This window comes from Salvelinus fontinalis, chromosome 1 (genome assembly GCF_029448725.1).
Source record: "Salvelinus fontinalis isolate EN_2023a chromosome 1, ASM2944872v1, whole genome shotgun sequence".
NCBI lineage: Eukaryota > Metazoa > Chordata > Actinopteri > Salmoniformes > Salmonidae > Salvelinus > Salvelinus fontinalis.
The window spans coordinates 55,789,896-55,813,233 of NC_074665.1; the positions used below are offsets into that span (position 1 = coordinate 55,789,896).

Sequence of the window (23,338 nt, forward strand, 5' to 3'; positions counted from 1 at the left end):
GGCAAGACATTAAGGACATTACAGACAATAACACATTCACACCTTTGAACATGTAATTTCCAGTCAATTACTTTATTAGTGCCAAAAGTTCATCTTGCGTAACTTGTGTGAAGTTCAGCTCAGGCTTATGCCAAAAACAAGTGTGACTGGAACACATGATTTTACAGAACAGTGCATGCTTCAGATAAGCCACGGTTATGTGTGTATTCAATGCTGGTATTCAAATAAAAAATAGAGCAGAATGAAGGATAAACACTGTCAGTCTTTCACTGGTTCACACATGACAACCTCCAGTAGAACTGAAAACATTACCAACAGTCAGTTGCCACATTTTGTAAAAACAAAGTACAACACACTAAAATTAGAGTCATCTTCTTAAGAGCTTTTAATCATACATAGAAATGTCATTCAACAGTACCATTCATTTAGAATGTTATATCAGTATATTTAGTGTAAAGAGCATTACATTTTTGTCTGATGAGGAATATCCATAGGGATGACAATCTTTTATAACCACACCAGAGATAGAGCTGTGGAAGAGAGAAAGAGACGCAAGAGTACATGACTACATATATTGGAACACCTCAGACTACATTTGAATACCTCAAAAGCCAACATTTATCTGTGGTTTATGTACCAGTGTCCATTCTTTTTTTATTTTTTTATTTTTACGAGCAGTGTGGCAAGCAGTGTCTTTCAGAATCAAAATGTCAACATATCTCTGCGCTAGCTCCCTCCCATCATCAATGCCCTATATCTAGGTTACTCCTAAAGCTGAGCTTTCTTTTACAATACATCTTACCGACTTAAGCGATTCTTACTGGGATGCAATTGATTAAGTTGCTTTTGAACTAGGGGGTGGGGTGTGCACATTACTGCAGTTGGAATGTGGTATTGCAGACATGGAAGGAATCCAACACATCCAGCCCACAAACACCACTACAAGACATTGTTACCATATGTGTTGGTTGTTAGCGCCACAATAATTCCAATCGTCAACAGTTCCAAGCAAAAAACAAACATGTACAAGACAAGGTGAACAGATATCAGCCTACAAATCCCAGAAGAAGCGCAGTTAAAGTCAGTAGATTCCTTAGAACGCCCCATGTTGCTTCAGGTCTTATGCCGGCTCGTAGAAACTTGCTCTGTGGGGTTTCAACTCCCTGGTTGTCGAAGTAGTGTAGCATGGCATAGCACATGTTAAGGCTGGGAGGGGGGATGCGCTGCATGCTGCGACATAGCTGCAGGAGAGGACATGGACTGGACCATCGGCTGGGCTGGCGGGGGGAGCGGGTGCAGAGGCTGCGCCCCTGAGTGCGTGTTGGGGGAGGGCGGCGGTGTCGGACGTTTGAATTTGTCTGGGCTGGTGCTTCTTCTTGGGGAGGGCCTCTGTTTTGAAGAAAAGAGGGAAGACAGAGGGCGATAAGAAACACTCAGTCACGTCAATTCTCATAAAAAAAAAGACCCCATTTTCAAAAAGCTTCTATTATAAATCGAACACCTTCAAATACCTTTCCGTAAACAGTTCCCCTTCTTACGTGATCATTGGTGAGTCATAAACAAATACTGCTGGTGCCAAAGCGCTGGCGAATACACCCTGGCTTTGATGAGTGTCTGAGTGGCTGGCCTGATGCACCTGGTCACCACCACTTACTACTGATAAACTCTAGGATCTCTAATGACGGCTGCCACCCATAAACCAACACACTTCAGAGGCACATACGGACAAAAAAAGTAATGCTCATCTCTGGAGCACTCAACGTTACCATGGAAACACACACAAAAAAGAGTGCTTGTGTCACTTTTTCAAAGGGCGATCGCAAGTCACTGAAAAGAAGCAGAGTGTTCAGCTCACAAAGTCATCTCTGAGCTGAAAACTGTTTCAACCCTAAGGGTGGACCTGGTACCTGATGAAAGGAGGTTGAACTCCTGTGACTTCTCCCAGCAGCCAGTCAGACACAGGAAATCAATATTACCTAACCGGTCTCCATAACCCCAGGGAATGGCTTCACTGTACAGAGACACTAGGCTCCCACATTTCCATCCACAGTTTTTATGCAAGTAAAGTCCTACACTATATTTAAAAAAATAAAATCACGGCAGCTGTGATGGAAACAGGAATTTCGGTACAATTTTATTAATGCCGACAGAATTTGTTCGTTCGACATGGTAGGATTATTTTGTGACTGTAAAATGAATTATGCGAGAGATGGCGTTAAATGCCTTTATGACCAAATATTGATATAACAACCATCATATCAAAGTAAATTTGGAGTCATGCGATGATATAGTGTTGTGTGGTCCTTCCACTACAACTCGGAAAACCATACAGTTTATTAGGCTACAGATGAAATAAATGAACTTCACAGGGCGGTGAAAGTGCAGTGATCTTGATGCTCCTTTCCAATAAATATTGAGGGTCGTATTCTGGTGACATAATGATCGATCATTGACTGTTGTTTGACAAATATACATTTTCTTGCTGTTATCCATAATAATCTCATCATGTAGATTAGCCTTCCCCCACTGTATATGCAAGCTGTTGGCTAGAGCGCACCTGCTAAAACCAGAGGGAGCACATTTGATATTTAACGCAACAGTTTTTGGACAAAACTACGGGTAGAGTTGAAAATGCAATGGAAACATACTCAACTTTAGATTTTTATTCTGTACATGAAAACATAAGCGAAAAAGTAAATTGTGTGTGCACTACATCATCACACACTGATTTTTATCCGCAACAAATCCATTTGGTGGAAACACCACTGGTGGGAAAATGTGCATATTTTAATGCAGATTCTTGAATATAGTCGCTCTGGATAAGAGCGTCTGCTAAATGACTTAAATGTAAATGTAATATTTGCATGAAAATCTGGTCGCCAATTGGATGGAAACCTAGCCGATGTTGACACGGAGCCGGAAGCGTCTGCAGAAGACAGTCACTGATGTAAATTACAAAATGTTCTACTCAGTACTCAGACTCAGAACTTGGGTATATTTTAGCGTCCATTTGCAATTAATAGGCTAATCCATATTGCCTTAGGCTGCTCCCAGGTCCTATTGCGCAGCAATGGAATGAATGATGGGACAGAGTGACCCGAACAGCGGTAACAGGAAAGTGAGAGGGAATGGAATGTCCTAAAGCCTGTGGTAATGAGTGGTTGAACGGGAGACACAGGTCACAGGGAGCTGTGTCAGATTGGGCTGATCCCTGCCGCCACCACAGTCATTACCACCCTGATGGCACTGGGAGAGGACCTCCTAAGTTGATAACAGGCACTGGGAGGACAATTAAACACAGACAGGGAGGTCCCACAAGATTGTGCCAAACGGTGTGAGAACTGAAATACAAGCTTTTAAATGAAGAGCATTCTTCAATTCCACAAGCAATACATTTAGCAGTATTGATTGTTATTATGTTTGAGCATAAGAACACAGCATTAGCCATGGTAAAATGCATAAAACTGCAGGAAATTAGCTTTAAAAAGGGCAACATTCTCTTAGCTCATGGCAGAATATGTAGAATCGCATTAAATTAACTTTAAAATGCAAACAATTCTCTGCTCCACCATCGAGAAATTCATCTGCGCAGACCTCACCCATTACCACGCCCATCACCTATGCCGAAAAAACCCCTGCACAGAAAAAAACCCTGCACACCATACAAATCTGCTGGCTCAGACTGACTCCTGGACTGTTTATTGAAAAGACCTCATTTGATAGAACATTCATATAGTCCAGGGATCATCAACTACATTCAGCAGGGGACAATTTTTTTCTTGAGCGCATGGTTGGGGGTCCAGAACATAATTACAAATAATTTGTAGATTGCAAATTGTCTGCAAGAATCCCAAACAGATATAATATTTGACTAAAATAATTATTTCAAACCTTGCTATATGATCACGCGATTCTCTATTATGCGTGGGAATATAACTTGGAGCTGATTTCCCGGTGTTTTTACAGTCTTATGTCCAACAACAATTTATTTATTCCTCAGAAAACTTGGGGGGGAGGGGGCGAATAAAACTACCATACGTGGAATACCATCAAGGCTAGTCATGTAAGATGACGGACACAGGAGCTTTATACTGTACCAAACAAATGAAGATGTGACCCAGATTAGATACTCATGAACACACCATAAAGATTAATGGCCCACTTACACCAGCCCTTCTCCATGGTATTGGTAGGAGATCCAGTCTTCACTATTGCTACATCTCAGCAAGGATCAATGTACACAACAACACTCCCATGATATCTAGATCCGGGACATTTTGTGTTAGTACCATCTGATAAAGCTGTCTGCGCCAATTAGAGAATAACTGGCATTCATCCATCTACACATCAACCCCATTATTTTTCATGGTGCAGCTTATATAGCTTAGTTTTGCTAGTTCAGATGCCCATTGGTGGCCTGATAGGAGTGAAGCAGACTCACCGCTACGCCGTGGGAGGATCCTCCGTGGATGTGCAGGGCTGGGGCGTTGAAGTGGGAGATGGCGGCTCTGGACAGAGTGGCCGGGGGAGTGAACCCAACTGTGTGACTACCGTATGACAGACCTGGAAGAAGACAAAACCATTTAGTTTGTAATGTACTTTATGTCTCTGAATTCCATGTACAGTTGCAGCCAAATATATTGGCACCCTTGCACTTCTGTTGAATAATTCCCTATTTCTTAAAAAATAAGGTAAAAAATAAAAATAGTTTGGTCCCCTCACCTTGTTATTGGATTTTCAACATTGCAGAACCAATTGTATTTTGTAAACCTAGGTTTACATTTTTTTATTTAGACAAATAGTATGGACAAAATTATTGGCAACCCGGAGCTTGTACTTGGTTGAACAGCCTTTGGCCAAGATAACTGCAGACACTCAATGAGCTTGTTGCCACTTTTTAACTGGCAATTTTGCCCACTTTTCTGCAGCAAACTGCTCTAATTCTTCAACTATTAAGGGGTGCACTCCAACTTCTGTTTTCAGCTATTGCCATAGGTTATGGATGTGATTCAGATCTGGACTCTTCGCTGGTCACTCCAGAACCTCTTATTGAAACATTCCTTTTTGATGTGGCTTTGGGTTGTCTTGTTCTAAGACAGACAACCTTCAATGGAGACTCAGTTTTTGGACACTAGGTTAAACATCAGACTCAACATTGCACTCCAAAACACCTTGCTAATCTGCTGATTTAACGGATGTCTTCCACACGTTCAAGGCTCCCAGTACCAGAGGCAGCAAATCAAGACCACAGCAATATCGAACCTCCCCCATGTTTGATTGTAGGGAGGGTGTTCTTTTCATTGAACGCTTAATTTGGTGATCATGAAACACAGCGCTGATCTGTATTGCCAAAGAGCTCTAATTTTGTTTCATTAGTCCACAGAACATTTCCCCCAGGAAATAAAATAAATAAAAACAAGACAATGGTGCCATCTGGTTTGCTTAATATAAGGAATATGAAATTATTTATATATATTTTTTTACTTTTGATACATTACATTTACATTTAAGTCATTTAGCAGACGCTCTTATCCAGAGCGACTTACAAATTGATACTTAAGTACATTTTATCAATTACAGTGACTTTTGATACTTAAGTATATTTAAAACCAAATACTTTTATACCTTTACTCAAATAGTATTTTACTGGGTGACTCACTTGAGTCATTTTCTATTAACGTATCTTTATTTTTTTACTGAAGTATGACAATTGGGTACTTTTTCCACCACTGCAATTGAGTGCAGGAAATGCAGAAATTATAAAAGTGCTGAAATTTGTTTTGGTTGAAGTTGAATTGAACAGTATAAAACAATCAGAATGGAGAAAGACTCATTGAAATCACTTTAGAATGTATGTGTTGCCACCCTAGGATCACTCACTACTCATAAAGCAAATGTAGAACTTTTATTATTCAAAAACTAAAAATACTGTCAAAAATAGTCATACCGTCCAATAAAAAAAATAAAAATACCGTGATATAATAAACTCAGCAAAAAAAATAAGCATCCCCTTTTCAGGACCCTGTCTTTCAAGGATAATTTGTAAAAATCCAAATAACTTCACAGATCTTCATTGTAAAGGGTTTAAACACTGTTTTCCATGCTTGTTCAATGACCCATAAACAATTAATGAACATGCACCTGTGGAACGGTCGTTAAGACACGGACAGCTTACAGGCGGTTGGCAATTAAGGTCACAGTTATGAAAACTTAGAACACTAAAGAGGCCTTTCTACTGACTCAGAAAAACACCAAAATAAAGATTTCCAGGGTCCCTGCTCATCTGCGTGAATGTGCCTTAGGCATGCTGCAAGGAGGCATGAGGACAGCAGATGTGGCCAGGGAAATAAATTGCAATGTCCGTACTGTGAGACACTTAAGACAGCGCTACAGGGAGACAGGACGGACAGCTGATCGTCCTCGCAGTGGCAGACCACGTGTAACAACACCTGCACAGGATCGGTACATCCGAACATCACACCTGCGGGACAGGTACAGGATGGCAACAACAACTGCCAGAGTAACACCAGGAACGCACAATCCCTCCATTAGTGCTCAGACCATCTGCAATAGTCTGAGAGAGGCTGGACTGAGGGCTTGTAGGCCTGTTGTAAGGCAGGTCCTCACCGGCAACAACGTTGCCTATGGGCACAAACCCACTGTCGCTTGACCAGACAGGACTGGCAAAAAGTGCTCTTCACTGACGAGTTGCGGTTTTGTCTCACCAGGGTTGATGGACGGATTTGCATTTATCGTCGAAGGAATGAGCGTTACACGAAGCCTGTACTCTGGAGCGGGATCGATTTGGAGGTGGAGGGTCCGTCATGGTCTGGGGCGGTGTGTCACAGCATCATCTGACTGAGCTTGTTGTCATTGCAGGCAATCTCAACGCTGTGCGTTACAGGGAAGACATCCTCCCTCATGTGGTACCCTTCCTGTAGGCTCATCCTGACATGACCCTCCAGCATGACAATGCCACCAGCCATACTGCTCGTTCTATGGGTGATTTCCTGCAAGACAGGAATGTCAGTGTTCTGCCATGGCCAGCGAAGAGCCCGGATCTCAATCCCATTGAGCACGTCTGGGACCTGTTAGATCGGAGGGTGAGGGCTAGGGCCATTCCCCCCAGAAATGTCTGGGAATTTGCAGGTGCCTTGGTGGAAGAGTGGGGTAACATCTCACAGCAAGAACTGACAAATCTGGTGCAGTCCACGAGGAGTAGATGCACTGCAGTACTTAATGCAGCTGGTGGCAATACCAGATACTGACTGTTACTTTTGATTTTGACCCCCCCTTGTTCAGGGACACATTATTCCATTTCTGTTAGTCTGTGGAACTTGTTCAGTTTATGTCTCAGTTGTTGAATTTTATGTTCATACAAAAAATAAAATAAAATATGGTTGCTGAAAATGAACGCAGTTGACAGTGAGAGGACGTTTCTTTTTTTGTTTATTTTGGCCATATCGCCTAGCCCTACCAATTGGATACCACGAAATTGGGGAGACATAGGGGTAAACATCTTTTTTAAAGTAAATAAATAAATTAAGGTTTACCAATGACCAAATGAATCATTCAAAGAAAAGAAGACCCTCCCTACAATCAAACATGGAGGTTCGATAATGCTCTTAGGTTGATTTGCTGCCTCTGGTACTGGGGGCCTTGAACGTGTGTAATACATCATGAAATCAGAAGATTATCAAGGTGTTTGAGTGCAACGTTCAACCCAGTGTCAGAAAACTGTCTATTGAAGGTTGTGGGTCTTCCAACAGGACAACAACCCCAAGCACACATCAAAAGCACCCTGGAATGGTTCAAGAATAAACACTGGACTGTTCTGGAGTGTTGATTGAAATGTATTGATTGAAATGACTATGCTGTAACATGGTCAGCATGTTTCAACCAGCCTTTATGGTGTTTCCCAGTCATGTAGAGATGACTGGGAAACAAGGGTGGCAATATATTTGCCTGCAACTGTATTTCTGTGGCATGTACTTGGTATGAATGTGAGTAAAGTAAGTTCAAGGATCTCTAGGTGACTGGGAAACACCATAATGGCTGGTTGAAACATGCTGACCATGTTACAGCATGGTCATTTCAATCAATACATTACACGGGCATTTGGGGCTGCTGCACTCACTAGGTTTCCACAACTGGCATTATACTTACACTCCTAATTGGGTGCACGCCACAGTGATCATCCAGCCAGCTACTTTGGGTCATTAGCGTCAGAAGCCTTACACAGTGTAGCTTGGTAACCTGGCCTGCTTAGCGTTTCTAGGGCCATGTCTAGCAGAGCTATCAGCCCACGCTAACACTCGCTCATTATGTCTCCAGCTGTCTGACACTGCAGACTGTCAGAGATAAACAGACAAATTACCATGATGGAGTTTTATCAAACCCCATTACCCTATTTTTGGTCATTCCAGGGAGCATCCTTACGCTTACTTCTCTGGAGCAGCTTTAATGTAAAATGTTGCTCTTTGGAGAATGGGAGATACACAACTGGATATTGGCAGTGGCTTGTCTCAGAGTGTTGTAACGTAGGCCTAATTGGGTGATACAAGGTGAGAGACTAATCCTCAGGGGCAGCTGCAGTTATTGCTTGTGATCAATGTAACCTTTCAGTCAGTTAATATCATGAAGTACCACCATGTCATTACTGAAGAAAAAAAACTACTCTCTAATAACATGTTTTGAAGACTGACAGTCCTTGCATCACACTGGAACTTGAGCTCCATGGTCTTAAAGGCCCAGTGCAGTCAAATACTTGATTTTCTGTGTTTTACATATAGTTCCACACTATGAGGTTGGAATAAGTGTGAAATTGATAATGCCTTTCTAGTTTAAGTTTGAAAACCCCATCTGAAATCAGCTTGTTTCGGTGGGGTGGCGTTATGGCTTTCCATGGTAACGTCACCAGGTGATAAATTAGTTAGAACAATAAGAGTTCCAAACCTCTGCCAATAACAGCTAATTTTCCGTTTTCCCCTCCACACTCAGACACTCCTAGACAGTGCTAGCAAAATTCTTGTTTGAGAAATAGCCCTCCGCTAAGAAACAATTTTTGTATCTATTTGACCATTTAATTGAACACAATAAGGTACTTAATTATTACCCAGAAGTGATTTGATACTGACATAAAAATGGCTGCATTGGACCTTTAATTATACCCCTGAAAACATTTCCTGGACAAAAACAAACAAACAAACTCCATCTGATCTGTTAACATGAACCATGGTTTTTAGGAGATGCCTTGTATACTGAGCCTGGGTGTTTCAGGAGCTCTCTATCTGCATAACAGGATGTGCTAAGAAGAAAACTCAAAAGTAACTTGCTGCAGGCAAAGGACGTCACCCAAAACAAACAAATTTCTCCCTCAATTGGTATTAACTTTAGAAGCTGTCAAACTTTATGATGTCTGACATTTTCAGAAGGAAAAATGTGGTTAGGGATTGGGGATAAGGATATAAATAGGATTGAATTGAACTAATTTAAGAATAGAGTTATTGTTTTGATATACCTGTTAACCCAATGTTCAAAACAAGTGGGAACCAAGACAGGACTTGTACCAAGGTGACCTTAAATTCACTAAATTATCAGTAAGGATATATCAAACTGGAACAGAGAGTTCCTGATACACCGATAGATAAAATATGACTTAATGAGTAACTAAATATAAACGAATACACCTATTCATATCACACTATATTATACAACAACTCTGTCAGAGTCAATGGTGCTCTTTATGGACGTGGCTCTTTCTCTTCCTTCAACCAGTGACATAATACATAAAACAGGGTGTAATTATGAGGTGTTGGACGTGGGCCACGGTATTCCTGTACTGTACGTACCAGGTGATATGGGTCGGCTGGAGCTGGGGGAAGGAGTGTATGGGATGGGACTGGATACCGTCCGTGCTCGCAAGCCTTGAGCTGACATCTCATTGAAGTACCTGAGGGAGGAAAAGACCAGTTTAGACAATCATTTTATGTCTCCAAATATCACTCCCAATCCCTTGAGCAATGGTTTGCTGTCTGAAACAGAAAGTACTAGCATTGGAGTATCAAGTGTGACATTGAGGAAGTGAGAGTGTGGGGTTGCTTATTTTACTTTTGGCTATGCATGGCTGACCGTAGAATAGAAATTAAACTTAGGTTGGAGATGATGAAGTTGGAACAGAGTGTTTAATGGGTTGCTGTTTCATGTCTACCTCTCGTCATCCATCTCCAGACTGGACTCGCTCTCAGATAGCTGTCTACACAGGGCCTCGCGGCGCTCCATCTCTCTCTGCAGCTTCCTCTGCAGACGGATGTTCTCCTCACGCATGTGCCGCTCCTCCTCAATGTACTGGGCCCGCTTCTCTGTGTCTGGGAGGGGACAGACAAATAAAGTTGCATTAAAAACTAAATGCATCATCATTACACAGAAATGAGTCATTTCACAACAATGTATTGTTCTGAGAGAGCAAAGACACAAGTTTTTAGACAATATTATAATTAACGTGCTTACCAAAAGTACTTTTCTATAATGCACCACTTCAATAGTTGTTTTCCTTAGCCTTTCATTGGTGTTTTTTTATGTGCTTTTTATTGCTATAGTACAGCAGCTATTGCACCTAAATCCCCTTTGTTCATCTTGTTTCAAAGTAACACTAGCCCCATAGGTGAAAAAGGTCAGGTATGGTCTCTAATGACAAAAAGGGTTATGAGGTAACAAAGCCCATGATTTCATCAGCTTCTTAGTATTATTTTTGCCACAGCCCTGGTCCAAGAAGGCTTTAGAGCGAACAAAAGATTGGTCTGACGGCTCCCTCTAGTGGCTGAAGCGGCAACATAATTACAGCCATTTCTGACTGAATAGTTATGTTAAAGAATTACCTAAATTGTTTAGGAAAAACATTCCCTATTCCCTCAACCCTTGCTCTCTTTACGTGACACATGTATGCATCGCATGCACGTGACCAATAGGGCCTGACCTATAGCATATAATTATCACAAATAAATTGGTTATAGCAAACTCTGAACACATGTGACAACAAAATGGATGCAGAGGACATGAAAAATAAACTTGAAACGGGGAAATGTTTACTGGTTGCGCAGGAGGTAAAGGGGAAGTCTGATGTGTGGAATAAATTTGACTAGTGGAAAATACAAGAGATCAAGAAAAAGAAGGTATGGCGCAAGCTTTGCGTGCATATTATGTGTGCCAAATAGGTGGTGTTAGATTACAAAAAAAAATCTGTTTGGAACAATGTAAACAACACATTATAAGTGTACCAGAGAGTCTGTTGTAACATTTGTTTTTCGTTTTTTTTGGTAAATCCTTCATTAAAGTAAAGACTAAAAACAGTCACATTCATTCGTGAATGCAATTTTCAAAATGAAACCGTTTAGGCCTATTTATTGTTAACGCTAATTATTCAATGGTCGTTTTGTTATTTTAAAATTAAAATGCTTGATTGCATTTTACATCATGAATGACTCGTATTCTGTGTGATGACATGAACAAATGAATGATTGATTGATACAGTAGCCTACAGTATATGAGTATTGAAGTATACACCTAAGTAAGTTACGGTATTAAGACCATAGAGGATGCTCTCTTAGGCAAACAGCTGGTGGTTATACAAGGCTGCTATACTTAGCCTACTAATGATGATGACATTACTTTGTATTATGATGACAATAATAATAATTACAATAATAAGGAGATCACAGAAAGATGGTTATTATTATTATCATTACAAATATAATTTGACAATTTGGAAAACTGTAAACACTAAATAAATTATAAATAATACCATGGTCTAAAAAAAGAAGTGTAAAGCCTTTATTACAGCATAGCAAAGATTAAAAACAGCTGAATTTGTGAAATTGTTGCCTGATGCTCGGTGCTCACGGAATCAGTAGGCTATTGAGTGTTTAATCAGGCAACAAAAGCAGGATCTGTCTCATTTCTGCAGATACACAGTACCAGTTAAATTTGGACACCTACTCATTCCAGGGTTTTTATTTATTTTTTGCTATTTTCTACACTGTAGAATGATAGTGAAGACAAACTATGAAATCATGTGGGAACCAAAAAAAGTGTTAAATCAAAATATATTTCAAATTTGAGATTCTTCAAAGTAGCCACCCCTTTCCTTGATGACAGCTTTGTACACACTTGGCATTCTCTCAACCAGCTTCATAAGATAGTCACCTTGAATGAATTTCAATTAACAGGTGTGCCTTGTTAAAAGGTAATTTGTGAAATTTCTTTCCTTCTTGATGCGTTTGAGCAAATCAGTTGTGTTGTGACAAGGTAGGGGTGGTATACAGATGATTGCCCTATTTTGTAAAAGACCAAGTCCATATTATGGCAAGAACAGCTCAAATAAGCAAAGAGAAACGACAGTCCATCATTACTTTAAGACATGAAGGTCAGTCAATAGGTAACATTTCAAGAACTTTGAACGTTTCTTCAAGTGCAGTCGCAAAAACGAAGGTCAGTCAATGAAACTGGCTCTCATGAGGACCGCCACAGGAAAGGAAGACCCAGATTTACCTATGCTGCAGAGGATAAGTTAATTAAAGTAAACTGCACCTCAGAAGCAGCCCAAATAAATGCTTCAGAGTTCAAGTAACAGACACATCTCAAAATCAACTGTTCAGAGGAGACTGCGTGAATCCGGCTTTCAAGGTCAAATTGCTGCAAAGAAACAACTACTAAAGGACATCAATAATAAGAAGAGACTTGCTTAGGCCAAGAAACATGAGCAATGGCATTAATCTGTCCTTTGGTCTGATGAGTCCAAATTTTAGATTTTTGGTTCCAACCGCCGTGTTTTTGTGAGAGTGTGCAAAGATGTCATCAAGGCAAAAGGTGCCTACTTTGAAGAATCTAAATATATTTTGATTTGTTTAACACTATTTTGGGTACTACATGATTCCATATGTGTTATTTCATAGTTTTGATGTCTTCACTATTATTCAACAATGTAGAAAATAGTAAAAATTAAGAAAAACCTTTGAATGAGTAGGTGTGTCCAAACTGTTAACTGGTACTGTATATGGATGATTTATAAAGCCAGGCACATTTAACAGTTAGGCGATTGATTGATTATAGACCTAATTAAGTTGGGGTTTCGTCTCTCCTCACTTTTCTTAGACAATCAAGGCAAGGGCTGTTTTCTCGTCTCCTAACTATGCTGCTGCCGCATTGTTCTCAACACCAATATGCTGGTTAATTTTGTTATTATGCACACAGCAACATGGTCTAGGAAAAGGCGCCAATTCAACAGCGTTTAAGAATCGCAGACAGCGACCACTATCCAATGCGGGAGAAAGCGCATTTTTATCAAATAATATTATTTTTATTTGTGTTGCACCATTGTTCTTACATAATATAGCCACCACATACAATTTCTGCAGCACATTTCTTAGACTGATGGACTCTGCCATCCCTACGGCCCGAGTGTGTCCACATCTGTTTGAGTGGTAGTAGAACTAATCGTTCCCAAATTGAATTAAATGAAAGTGTATGGACCTTTCAAACACATGATAGACATGTATCTGTAAAAAGAGGAGTACTCTACGGTGACCTACCACTGGTGTTCTAAGATCACGTGTAACAATCAGTGAACAAATTGAAAATAACTGGCTGTAGATCTTCTTGAGCACCAAAGCTTTTACGAATTTTTATGGGTTATATGAAACTAGGTCACGTCATGATGAGTTCACCGTTGACCATCGGCCTTTGACACTCACGCTGCAGCTCGGTGGTACGGAGGCTCTTCTTCAGTCTCTCCACCTCGTCCTTCAGGAAGCGGATATGCCGCATCATGTTCTCCGGAGAGTCGATCTCCATGGAAACATCCCTGGGAGAGGGAGGAGCAGACACAGGCTGGTCCAACTTCTCCTGGAGGATTCTGTCAAAGTTAACAGATCCGCCAGTAAGGGAAGATGGAGAGAACCATTCGATATATTATTACTACTTTCCTCATAAAAGATCATCACTGAAGAGCATACAACAGTAATATAAAGCTTCATTTTGTTTACTTTCAACCATTCACTGAATCCAGCACCGAGGTTTCTCTAGATGTGCACATACTACTCTACTCCTAAAGAATATACGGTTACATAATAAAATCGTACCTTTTCTCTGCCTCCAATTTGTCCATGCGCTTCCACAGTCTATTGACAAGAGCCTCTTGTTCTTGCTCTAATGTGTTTTCGAGGTCAATCTTCTCGCGCCTTAGCTGGAAAGAAAGGGAAGACAGAAAAGAGATATTCAGTTTCAGAACATCTTGCACAAAGAAATGCACACCCACACACAAAAAACATATGATGTCATTGCGCATGTCGTCATTCACAGGAGGCTGGTGAGGGGAGGACGGCTCACACAAATGGCTGGAATGGGGTGACTGGAATGGTATCAAAACCATGGAAACTATTGTGTTTTGATGCATTTAAAACCCTTCCATTCATTCATTTCCAAACAACACTATGAGCACGTACTCCCCAATTAAGGTCCACCAGCTGCCTGTGGTGTCATTATAATGTCACTGTACCTGCTCCAAGGTGAGCTGCTTTGATATTGTGTCGTTCTCCATTTTCTTGATCTTCTTCATCAGTTTGTTGACCTGGAACTCCTGCTCCTGCTCCAAGTGCTGTTCCAACTCAGCCTTCTCATGTTGTAACTGTGGGAGGAAAAGGGGAGGAGAAATCAATGCAAGTAATTCCAACCACTGAAAAGATTGGCATTAGAGCACTGTGGCTACATGTTGATTGGTCCGTGTTATAGAGATGGTAAAGGGTTGGTACTGCTTGTCTCTGATTGTGATCTGGTGAAGTAATTTCTTGTGAAATGGCGACGGTGCAGCTAGATATTGCCCAAAGCAGCCAAAGTAACCACCTTTGGCAGTATACCAATAAAAAGGGTGCGGCTCATAGCTTGTTAAAAATAAGACGATTGTGTGATGGATTATGTAGATGGTTTTTTATTAGGGCCAATTCGCTAATAACTAACGAATACTGACCAATCAGGTCAAAATAAAACAAACAAATGAATAAAACAGGGGGCTGAGCTATTTTAGTTGAGTGCTAGACGCCATTTGAAAGCCTAACCTTCAGAAGAACAGTCAGTCAGTGTACACCCTGCAGAGACTGGCCTATTTCATCGAGCCACAGACTTTAATTATAATTTGGTGGGTGTTTAGATTTGTTGTATTTCACATATGTATAAGTGTGTATTAATTTGCATGTGTGAATGGGAAATGTGTTTGTTTTTTTGCATATCCCAACTCCCCCTAAGACACCATCACGGCCAGGGTCTGTCAATATCAATGGCGACCCTGGAGGAATCAGGGTTAAGTGCCTTGCTCAAGGGCACATTGACAGATTTATTTTCACCTTGTCAGCTCGCGGATTCGAACTAACAACCTTTCGGTTACTGACCCTACAGTCTAACCACTAAGCTACCTAGGCCACAACATAGAAACACCACAACAGAAAGGACTGGAGTGTGCAGCCAGTATTCCCAAAGATGATCAACAGCTTCGGACAATATCGAATGTCAACAACTTTTCTCTTAACTTCTTTGGGACAGGGGGGCAGTATTGAGTAGCTTGGATAAAAAGGTGCCCAGAGTAAACTGCCTACTTCTCAGTCCTAAAAGCTATAATATGCATATAATTTGTAGCTTCGGATAGAAAACACTCTGAAGTTTCTAAAACTGTTTGAATGATGTCTGTGAGTATAACAGAACTCATATGGCAGGCAAAAACCTGAGAAAAAATCCAACCAGGAAGTGGGAAATCTGAGGTTTGTAGTTTTTCAAGTCTTTGCCTATCCAAGATACAGCAGAAATGGGGTCATATTGCACTTCCTAAGGCTTCCACTAGATGTCAACAATCTTTAGAACCTTGTTTGATGCTTCTACTAGAGGGGATTGAGTCAGAGGTTTGGCAGAGTGCGACGAGCTGGTCATGCGCATTCACATGAGAGGTAGCTTGCGTTCCATTGCATTTCTGAAGACAAAGGAATTCTCCGGTTGGAACATTATTGAAGATTTATGATAAAAAATCCTAAAGATTGATTCTATACTTAGTTTGACATGTTTCTACGAACTGTAATATGACATTTCGTCTGAACTTTCCCCTGGACCTGCCAGCGCGTTGTCAGTTAGGATTGTGTACTAAACACGCAAACAAAAAGAGGTATTTGGACATAAATTAACTTTATCGAACAAATCAAACATTTTTTGTGGAACTGGGAATCCTGGGAGTGCATTCTAATGAAGATCATCAAGGGTAAGTGACTATTTATAATGCTATTTCTGACTTTGTTGACTCCACAACATGGCGGATATCTTTTTGGCTTGTTTGGGCTCTGAGCGCTGTACTCAGATTATTGCATGGTGTGCTTTTCGGTAAAGCTTTTTTGAAATCTGACACAGCGGTTGCATTAAGGAGAAGTTTATCTAAAGTTCCATGCATAACACATGTATTTTCATCAACATTTATGATGAGTATTTCATTTTGTAAATTGAGGTGGCTCTCTGCAAAATCACCGGATGTTCTGGAAGCAAAACATTACTGAACGTAACTCGCCAATGTCAACTGAGATTTTTGAATATAAATATGAACTTTATCGAACAAAACATACATGTATTGTGTAACATGTAGTCCTATGAGTGTCATCTGATGAAGATCATCAAAGGTTAGTGATTCATTTTATCTCCATTTCTGCTTTTTGTGACTCCTCTCTTTGTCTGGAAAAATGGCTGTGTTTTTTCTGTGGCTATGTACTGACCTAACATAATCGTTTGGTGTGCTTTCGTCGTAAAGCCTTTTTGAAATCTGACACGTTGGCTGGATTCACAACAGGTGTAGCTTTAATTTGGTGTATTGCATGTGTGATTTCATGAAAGTAACATTTTTATAGTAATTTATTTGAATTTGGCACTCTGCATTTTCACTGGATGTTGGCCATGCGGGACGCTAGCGTTCCACATACCCCAGAAAGGTTAAATTGGCCTGAAAACCCACTGGATGCCATGCATACCATCTTACTTACTAACAACAAGAGCTAAGAGTTTTGTTTGAAGATAAATGTGACTTATGAAGCATCATAACAGTTTAGAAAGGGGCAGCATCATAAGCTGCATTTACACAGGCAGCCCAATTCTGATCTTTTGCCCAATTACTGGCAAAAGAGCTGATCTGATTGGTCAAAAGACCAATTAGTGAAAATAAAAATGAGAATTGGGCTGCCTGTTTAAACAACCACAGAGGCCTGTATTTGAAGGTTGATACAGGACATCTAGGGCAGTGGCTCTCAAACCTCTCAATGGGGACGCCCAGACGTTTCACAATTTTGTTGTAGCCCTGAACTAGCTCACCTGATTCACCTAGTCATGGGCTTGATAATTAGTTGGCAAGTTGAATCAGGTGTGCTAGCTCTGGAATAGTTCAAATAAACAGAATGTGTCCCAGAGGAGAGATTTGAGAACCACTGATGTAGGGGTTATGCTAGGGGGTGGGAAAACTGCGGCCCGCATCCAGCCCGCCAAGCCGATTAAATGTGGCCCGCACGGGACTTCAAAAATCCACTCTGGGTGACACTTGAAAATGTAAAACGAGATACAAAGTACAATACCAGTCAAAAGTTGACACACCCACTTATTCCAGAGTGTTTCTTTATTTTTACTATTTTCTATTGTAGAATAATAGTGAAGACATCAAAACTATGAAATAACACAAGGAATCATGTAGTAAACAAAAAAAGTGTTTAACAAATTAAAATATATTTTATATTTGAGATTCTTCAAAGTAGCAACCCTTTGCCTTGATGACAGCTTTGCACAATTGGCATTCTCTCAACCAGCTTCATGAGGTAGTCAACTGGAATGCATTTCAATTAACAGGTGTGCTTTATCAAAAGTTAATTTATGGAATTTCATTCCTTAATGTGTTTGAGCCAATCAGTTGTGTTGTGACAAGGTAGGGTGATATACAGAACATAGCCCTAAAAGAACAGCTCAAATAAGCAAATAGAAATGACAGTCCATCATTACTTTAAGACATGAAGGTCAGTCAATACAGAACATTTCAAGAACTTTGAAAGTTTCTTCAAGTGCAGTCGCTAAAACCGTCATGTGCTATGATGAAACTGGCTCTCATGAGGACCGCCACAGGAAAGGAAGACCCATAGTTACCTCTGCTGCAGAGGATCAGTTCATTAGTTAACCACACCTCAGATTGCTGCCCAAATAAAAAGTAACAGACACATCTCAACATCAACTGTTCAGAGGAGATTGCGTGAATCAGGCATTCATGGTTGAATTGCTGCAAAGAAACCACCACTAAAAGGACACCAATAAGAAGAGACTTGCTTGGGCGAAGAAACACGAGCAATGGACATTAGACCGGTGGAAATCTGTCCTTGGGTCTGATGAGTCTAAATTTGAGATTTTTGGTTCCAAAGGCCGTGTCTTTGTGAGACACAGAGTAGGTGAATAGATGATCTCCACACGTGCAGTTCCAACCGTGAAGCATGGAGGAGGAGGTGTTATGGTGTGGGGGTGCTTTGCTGGTGACATTGTCTGTGATTTATTTAGAATTCAAGGCACACTTAACCGGCATGGCTACCACAGCACTCTGCAGCGAAACACACTCCTGTTTGGTTTGCGCTTAGTGAGACTATCATTTGTTTTTCAACAGGACAATGACCCAACACACCTCCAGGCTGTGTAAGGGCTATTTGACCAAGAAGGAGAGTGATGGATTGCTGCATCAGATGACCTGGCCTCCACAATCACCAGACCTGAACCCAATTGAGATGGTTTCGGATGAGCTGGACCGCAGAGTGAAGGAAAAGCAGCCAACAAGTGGTCAGCATGTGGAAAATCCTTTAAGCATTCCTCATGAAGCTGGTTGAAAGAATGCCAAGAGTGTGCAAAGCTGTCATCAAGGCAAAGGGTGGCTACTTTGAAGAATCTCAAATATATTTTGAATTGTTTAACACTTTTTGGCTACTACATGATTCCATATGTGCTATTTCATAGATGATGTCTGCACTATTCTTTTTTATGTAACCCGGTAAGTTGACTGAGAACACATTCTCATTTACAGCAATGACATGGGGAATAGTTACAGGGGAGAAGAGGGGGGATGAATGAGCCAATTGTAAACTGTTTAACACCCGTTTAACTTCCCATCCGAAAGACGGCACCCTACACAGGGCAATGTCCCATATCACTGTCCTGGGGAATTGGGATATATTTTTTTAGACCAGTGGAAAGAGTGCCTCCTACTGTCCCTCCAACACATCTTACAGCAGCATCTGATCTCCCATCCAGGGACCAACCCTGCTTAGCTTCAGAAACAAGCCAGTAGTGGGATGCAGAGTGGTATGCTGCTAGCCAATTATGCTACACAATGTAGAAAAACCCTTGAATGAGTAGGTGTGTTCACACTTTTGACTGGTACTGTATGTAGATATTATAATGGACCTATCTATTTTAAAATAACTGCCCTTTCTCTGGCCCGTAAATAGACTGACTAACAAATCGGTCAAAGAAGAATCTGTGCGGCCCTCCGTTGAGTTTCGAAATCCCTGTGGCCCTCTTCCAAAAATTATTGCCCACCCCTGGTATAGAGGCAGCCCTGTCCTTATAGTAGTAGTAGCCTATACCACTGAAAATACTAACACTATGAACCACTATTTACCGTTGAAGCCTGGGGTGTGGTAGAACACGGTTGCTAGTTCAAATCCACATTAGCATTGTTGTTCTAGCCTGGTGCAGGCCACTGACATGAAATTCATGGGAAAAAGTATGTTAGACAAGTCCATGTTTTATGACGACACTTGGTGAGGGGAACATGTGCTAAGGAGCGTCCGTCGACACTAAAGTATAGGAACAGAAGTGGGCCTGTTTTATGTTATGAAACAGGCCAGATAACAAGAGCATCTAGACTGTCTGACCTTTAACCTGGGTTTGTTAAAACACACGAGTGGTCCAGTGAGATTCATGCTTCTTCTTTGTACATCAAACCATTAGTCAGTACTACAAAGGTCAATAGCTCATATTAGTAATGGAGCCGAGGCAAAATATGGGTCAGTTGCAAATGAGACCAAATAGCCTAAACCAGGAACAAGAGTAGTCAGTCGAGTCATTTAGAGTAGTGATGAGGTCGGTTAATAAAATAACTTGAGTCAAGAACCAATGTTGTTGGTTCTTGACTCAAACACACAACCTTAGGTTGACATTGAGACAAATACTTGGCATAAGTTAAATGCCCCAGAGTCAGTTATTTTCCAGATGTCACTCACTTGCATGAGTTTTCTTGACAGTTCATTGGTGAGAAATTCCTCTTCTTTCTCATAGTTAACGGCGAGGGTCTCCTTCTCTTTCTGCAGGGCCTGGATCTTCTTGAACAGGGTGTTGCTGATGAACTCCTCCTCCTGCTCAGCCCTGGCTTGCTGCAGTCACAGAAGACAAAATGTACCAAAAATATCAGTGCGGCATTCACAACAAAATGGCTCACTGAATACCTGACATAAATGTGTTATGGGATGCTTAACATTTTTTGCACTGGGTAAGAAATGGCAACATATGAAGTGATTTGTTTTTGCCAATCGAATGTCAGCTTCTACTACACTGCTCAGCTCACAGCTGTCTCTGCTAAAATATGGGATTCTTATTCATAAAGCTGATGGCTTTCTAATTGGCGCAGTAGTATCTTAACAAAAACAAGGAATAGCACTGTGGAGATTTGCTGCATTAAAGGTCTGTCAGCTAGAGAGGAAGCAGTTAGTCCACCCCCCATATCAATGACTCAAGAAGTAGCCTATTGCACTAATTGAATGAGTGACTGACGTTGAGGAACTACCTATAAAAAATGTGTACTGTCAACTGTCATGGCGAGGAAAACAGAGACAGAAAAAGGGGTGGTGGAGGCACAAAACAGGGGAACGAGGAGAAAGGAAATCAAATCCATGTCAGTCTACTGATGCTTAAACAGGCATACTAGGTGTTGTTGAACTAGCTAGGTTATGATTTATTATAAATTCAACGTTTGTGTCAAGGGGTATATGTAACGTTAAGCACAAAAATAACGTTGAGGACCCAAAGCCTCGTAATAGCGGACTAGTTGGCTAGTTTAGATGACACAGCTAACATTCTAACGTAAGTTAGATACAAACGTCAACTTCTTGGTCAACATTTGTCAAATGGATTGGTGTTTGCAAATTAACAACAGGACATTGGCTAGCAAGTTAATAAACTACATTAGTTATCACCTAAACAAAACGGGTTACCAAGCTAACCAACTAGCTATGCTAGCTCACTAAACTAGTTAAGTTATCTAGCTAGCCTCTTAACAAGCATAACAACGTTGCCTTTATTTCGCTACTAGGTAGGTAGCTAGCTAACGTTAGTTGGCTAACCTAGTTGCAATTTCGTATGTTTAACGTGCGTGTATAACGTTAGGTGATTTTTTAAAATGTAGCTAGCTAGGCTAACCAACAAAAACCACCAGTTACTCACAATGGTGACGCTAGCTTTACGCAGGTCCCGATTCTCCCCCTGTAGTGCTTTGCACTTGAGTTTGAACGTCTCCAGCTCAATTTTAAGAACTTTGTTCTCCTGTTGTAGTGAAGCTAATCGGTTAGTTAACTCCTCTAATCGAAACTGTGAAATGACTACCCCCGGCTTGGTCAAATTTGAGGCGGATGATGACATAGGTGTAGCCGAGCTACTCCCTGCTCCGTCCGTGTCGCTCTCGCTTGCACTGTCCGCCATGGCTATGTGTGCGACAGACAGTACCGTGGAGGAGACGAGACTGCAGCTGCAGTGTTTGTGGGGCAGCAGCAGGGTCTTCACTAGTTTCCACAGTCACAAAATCATCATTATGGCTAAAGCCCGCCTATTTCTACAATGTATATTCTTAAAGTCTTATTTTAAACGTAAACTTAACCATAACCACACTGTTAACCTTATGCCTTAACCTAACCTCAAATTAAGACCAAAAAGGAAGATGTTGTTTTCATGTTTGACTTTGTGGCTGTGGTTTCTAGTGACAACCCGGCAGCAGCCTATGAAAATTCGGTGTGACGTGACCTTGCTCTGTTTCAACCGCACGCGTGTTAAAATAGCGCCACCATATGGAGATAGGTCTGTCAAGTGATGTCCTATATTGTGCCAATGTTCATCGATCCCATATGAAACAGAAAAGAACGTATAGAAAGTAAAAGAGTAGTATATTGCAATTAAGTAGACAATATTACTGAGGAAGTTTTGGGCTCCTGAGTGGTGCAGCGGTCTAAGGCACTGCATCTCTGTGCTAGCGGCGTCACTACAGGTTCGATTCCAGGCTGTATCACAACCGGTTGTGATTGGGAGTCCCATAGGGCAGTGCACAATTGGCCCAGCGTCATTAGGGTTTGACCAGGGTAGGCCGTCATTGTAGATAAGAATTTGTTCTTAAAACTTCTTGTGAATAGGGGGCGCAGTTTTCACTTTGGGAAAAAATCGTGCCCAAATGAAACGGCCTCGTACTCTATTCTAGATCTTACAATATGCATATTATTATTAATATTGGATAGAAAACACTCTCAAGTTTCTAAAACTGTTTGAATTATATCTGTGAGTAAAACAGAACTCACTTGGCAGCAAACTTCCAGACAGGAAGTGAAAAATCTGAAAATTATGCTTTGTTCCAGGGCCTGCCTATTCAATTGCCTAATATTTATGGATATGCATGCACTGCATACGCCTTCCACTAGATGTCAACAGGCAGTGGAAGGTGGAATGGGGTGTCTAGCTTGATCTGAGGTCGAACAAGAGCCTTTGGAGTGGCAGGTCTGGAAATGTCTTTGTCTTCTCTGGCGCGCGAAGTACATCGACATTGGCTTCTGAAAAGCATTTGGTATACACGGCGGATATCTCCGGCTCTGATTTTATTTGATACATGTGATAAAAACATCATAAAGTAGTTTTTTTCAACCGAGTTGTATCAGTTTATTCAATGTTTATTGCGGCTTTTGGAATTTTCCTTTCTTTGCGTCAAGGCAAGATGGGCATGTTCGCGCCACATGGCTAGCTAAGGTTGCTAATTCGACAGGAGAAAAGGACATTCTAAAACCAAACAACGATTATTCTGGACCTAGGACTCCTTGTACAAGATTCTGATGGAAGCTCAGCAAAAGTAAGAACAATTTATGATGTTATTTCGTATTTCTGTGTAAAATGTTGAGTCCTATTCTCCGCCGTTTTGGCAGGCGCTGTCTCGCTATAACGCAAGCTGTTTGTTACGGTAAAGTTATTTTTTTTAATCTAACACGGCGGTTGCATT

The 23,338-nt window shown here is 41.0% G+C and overlaps 1 protein-coding gene across 1 annotated transcript; it reads right to left on the reverse strand.

Annotated features, from left to right (window-relative positions):
- Window positions 1-53: 53 nt before the first annotated feature.
- On the reverse strand, window positions 54-22,053 carry LOC129858175 (coiled-coil domain-containing protein 6-like). The gene is made up of 9 exons (XM_055927201.1): window positions 21,532-22,053; window positions 20,316-20,465; window positions 14,552-14,680; window positions 14,136-14,239; window positions 13,749-13,909; window positions 10,211-10,367; window positions 9,852-9,952; window positions 4,442-4,563; window positions 54-1,389 (listed from the first exon to the last, which is right to left on the reverse strand). The coding sequence occupies exons 1-9, from the start codon at window positions 21,784-21,786 to the stop codon at window positions 1,201-1,203; spliced, it is 1,368 nt and encodes a 455-aa protein (XP_055783176.1). The 5' UTR covers window positions 21,787-22,053; the 3' UTR covers window positions 54-1,200.
- Window positions 22,054-23,338: the final 1,285 nt, after the last annotated feature.